The sequence below is a fragment of the Lipotes vexillifer genome, unplaced genomic scaffold (genome assembly GCF_000442215.2).
Source record: "Lipotes vexillifer unplaced genomic scaffold, Lipotes_vexillifer_v1.1 scaffold1094, whole genome shotgun sequence".
NCBI lineage: Eukaryota > Metazoa > Chordata > Mammalia > Artiodactyla > Lipotidae > Lipotes > Lipotes vexillifer.
Window position 1 is genome coordinate 570,509 of NW_006792775.1, and position 3,248 is coordinate 573,756.

The 3,248-nt window shown below is 67.5% G+C and overlaps 1 protein-coding gene across 1 annotated transcript; it reads left to right on the plus strand.

Annotated features, from left to right (window-relative positions):
• The first annotated feature begins 654 nt into the window (after positions 1-654).
• Positions 655-3,225, plus strand: CD151 (CD151 molecule (Raph blood group)). The gene is made up of 7 exons (XM_007465931.1): positions 655-911; positions 1,003-1,194; positions 1,621-1,695; positions 2,170-2,274; positions 2,377-2,535; positions 2,715-2,801; positions 2,886-3,225. Exons 1-7 carry the CDS (start codon positions 828-830, stop codon positions 2,943-2,945), a joined length of 762 nt encoding a protein of 253 aa, XP_007465993.1. The 5' UTR covers positions 655-827; the 3' UTR covers positions 2,946-3,225.
• The last annotated feature ends 23 nt before the right edge of the window (positions 3,226-3,248 follow it).

A 3,248-nucleotide genomic window follows, 5' to 3' on the forward strand; every position in this document is an offset into this window, starting at 1 on the left:
AATTTGGCTCTGGGCGGCACTGTGTCTGTCTGGAAACATGGCCCCGGGCGCTCAGCTGCCATCTGTGTCCCACAGCCACTCCCCGCCCAGTGCGGACACCCCAGAACAGAGTGGGTGGGGTGCCTCTGGGGAGGAGCACAGCCAGTAGCTTCACTTCTCCCTGGGGTCGGTGTGGCTGTCCCCATTCCAACAATGAGGACCAGCACAGGAAGAACCCCCCAGGTCTGGGCGGGTGTGTGTCTGCCAGCTCCACTTGCCCCCGCTGGGAGGAAGGAAGGCCTGTCCTTTCACAGAGCCCTGAGGGGCTTTCCTAAGGCTGTGGGACTAGGCTGGCGAGGGGCAGGTCGGTCTGTCTTGGAGCGGCCTCCTCCCTGCCAGCAGCCGGTGGGTTCCTGCCAACCTGTGACGTGGGGCCCGGAGAATGCTTGGGACGGGGTGGGGAGCCTGCGTGAGCTCACCCCGAGGTGCCTGCTGGGGCTTCCTACCCTGGCTGCCAGAGGGGTGAGTCAGCCCGTGATGGTTGGGGGTCCTCCAGGCCCCCCCTCACCGTGCCCTGGGCTCTGGTCAGGGAAGCCTGGCCCCCCGGCCTTCAGCTAGGCTGTGGGCACCCCACCTGCCCTCGCTGCAGTGGGGGTGGAGGCTCCTGAGCGGCCTTCGCAGGAAGCATCCTGGTTGCCATGGACATTCTCCCAGAGCCTTCACCCGGGCAGGCAAGTTGGCTTGGCCCCAACCTGGGGCTGGTCTGGACATCTGTGTCCCCTCCTTCTGTCCCCACTGGTGTCTGGCCATCCTCCCAGGCAGGCCCTCCCCCGCCTCGCTGCCGCAGGATGGGCGAGTTCGGCGAGAAGACGACGACATGTGGCACCATCTGCCTCAAGTACTTGCTCTTTACCTTCAACTGCTGCTTCTGGGTGAGGCACCCCCGTCCCCAGCCTCGAAAGGAGCCTGGCCTGGGGCTCAGACCTGGGGCCAGGTGTGGTGACCGGTGTGCACTGCCCACAGCTGGCTGGTCTGGCCGTCATGGCCGTGGGCATCTGGACACTGGCCCTCAAGAGCGACTACATCAGCCTGCTGGCCTCAGGCACCTACCTGGCCACAGCCTACATCCTGGTGGTGGCGGGCGTTGTCGTCATGGTGACCGGGGTTCTGGGCTGCTGCGCCACCTTCAAGGAGCGGAGGGACCTGCTGCGTCTGGTCAGCAGGGTGTGGCTGGCACTGGGGGTGGGGGTGGGGCTGTGGGTACCTGCCAGGGCTCCCTGCCAGGCTGCCGGGAGCTGGCTCTGGGTCCCTGAGGGAGTTAGAAGGGACTGATGGGGGTCGAGTGTGACACTGCAGGATCGACTCTGCTGTGCTCACCTGGGGGGTCGTCCCTTCCCACCTGCCCAGTCCTGTGAGTGCCCACATCCCAGCTGGGCCAACAGAGGGAAGACACCTGGGAGTGAGCACTGGGGGTCCTGGCGGCCCCCCAGCGCTCGCCTGCTGCCTGGAGCCCTCACCGCATGGCCACTTGGGAGCTGAGGGCAGTGGCTGTGCTCTGTCGTGCCTGGGCCCGGGGAGTCCTCACGGGCTGGGGGTGTCCGTGTCCCGCCACACCTCACGGGGCCCCTGCACCGCCCCCAGTACTTTGCCCTGCTCCTCGTCATCTTCCTGCTGGAGATCATCGCGGGAGCCCTGGCCTACGTCTACTACCAGCAGGTGAGGGGCTCAGACGGGCCGTGGCGACGTGGACGTGCACGGGCACACACGGGGACACGCACATGCAGCGAGATGGATGCGCACACGCAGGCGACGTGTACATACACGTGGGGACACACACATACACAGGCAGGGCACACACATGCACACAGGACCCCACGGGCTCCAGCGCTGATCATTGTGGCATCAGGCCCAGGAGGTGGGGACTGGGTCCTAGGGGCAGGGTGGATCACGGGGATGGACAGCCTGCCCGCAGCACCCAAGCTGCCTGCTTGGGGGCCCTGGCGGGGGAGGCAGGTGTCCACGGGATCTGGAGCGCCCTCCCTGCCCGCGGCCCTCCCCGTGGCCATCTGAGCCATGTGTCTGACCCCAGCCCTGACCCTGCGCCTCTCTCCCGTCTGTGCCCACTGCCATTCTGCCCCACCTTGGAGAGTCTTAGATTTTGTGGTTGAAACTGTCACCCTCTCACGCCAGCTGAACGCAGAGCTCAAGGAGAACCTGAAGGACACCATGACCAAGCGGTACCATCAACTGGGCCATGAGGGCGTGACCAGCGCTGTGGACAAGCTGCAGCAGGAGGTGGGTGGGTGGCGCAGGGAGGCACCTCCCCAGACCCGTGCGGGAGCCCCAGCCGCAGGGGTGGGCGGTCAGGGCTCAGCCTGGGCCGTGTCCTCGCTGCAGTTCCACTGCTGTGGCAGCAACAACTCGCAGGACTGGCGGGACAGCGAGTGGATCCGCTCGGGCGAGGCAGGCGGCCGCGTGGTCCCTGACAGCTGCTGCAAGACCGTGGTGGCCGGCTGCGGGCAGCGCGACCACGCCTCCAACATCTACAAGGTGGAGGTAGGCCGGCGGGGGCCTGCTGAGACGCCCAGGGCCCTGAGGGCAGTGGCTCTGCTCTGTCGTGCCTGGGCCTGGGGAGTCCCGGGATGCCCGGGATGCTGGGGGCTGGTGTGGCCCGACACCCGAGGGGGCCCGACGACTTGCTGCCTTCAGTGCGCGCTCCTGGCCTGCTCCCGCAGGGCGGCTGCATCACCAAGCTGGAGACCTTCATCCAGGAGCACCTGAGGATCATCGGGGCCGTGGGCCTCGGCATTGCCTGCGTGCAGGTGCGGGCACGACAGGGCGGGCCGGCGGGTGCTGGGACGCGAGGTGCTGGCGGCCACGTCCGCTCATGCTGGCCCCATGCTCAGGTGTTCGGCATGATCTTCACGTGCTGCCTGTACAAGAGCCTGAAGCTGGAGCACTACTGACCCTGCCCGCGGGCCGGCCCTCCGTGCGCTGCAGCTTCTTGCCACGCGTTGACTACTGACGGCCAGGGAGCTGCGGTCCAGCACGCGGCCCTGCCCCTTGCCTGCCAGGGTCTCCCCCTGGTGTTCTCGTGCCTGGGCCCCCCCGCCCCCCACACCGTGCCATCACCGTGACCTCTGGGGATCCCCAAACCCCGGAGGCAGCTTCAAGTGCCTTTAGCTGCACACCAAAGTCCCAAGGCCTGGGGTCAGCCCTGCCTGCCTGCCTGTCTGCTGGGCTGGGTGGGTGGGTGGGGGCCGGGGTCG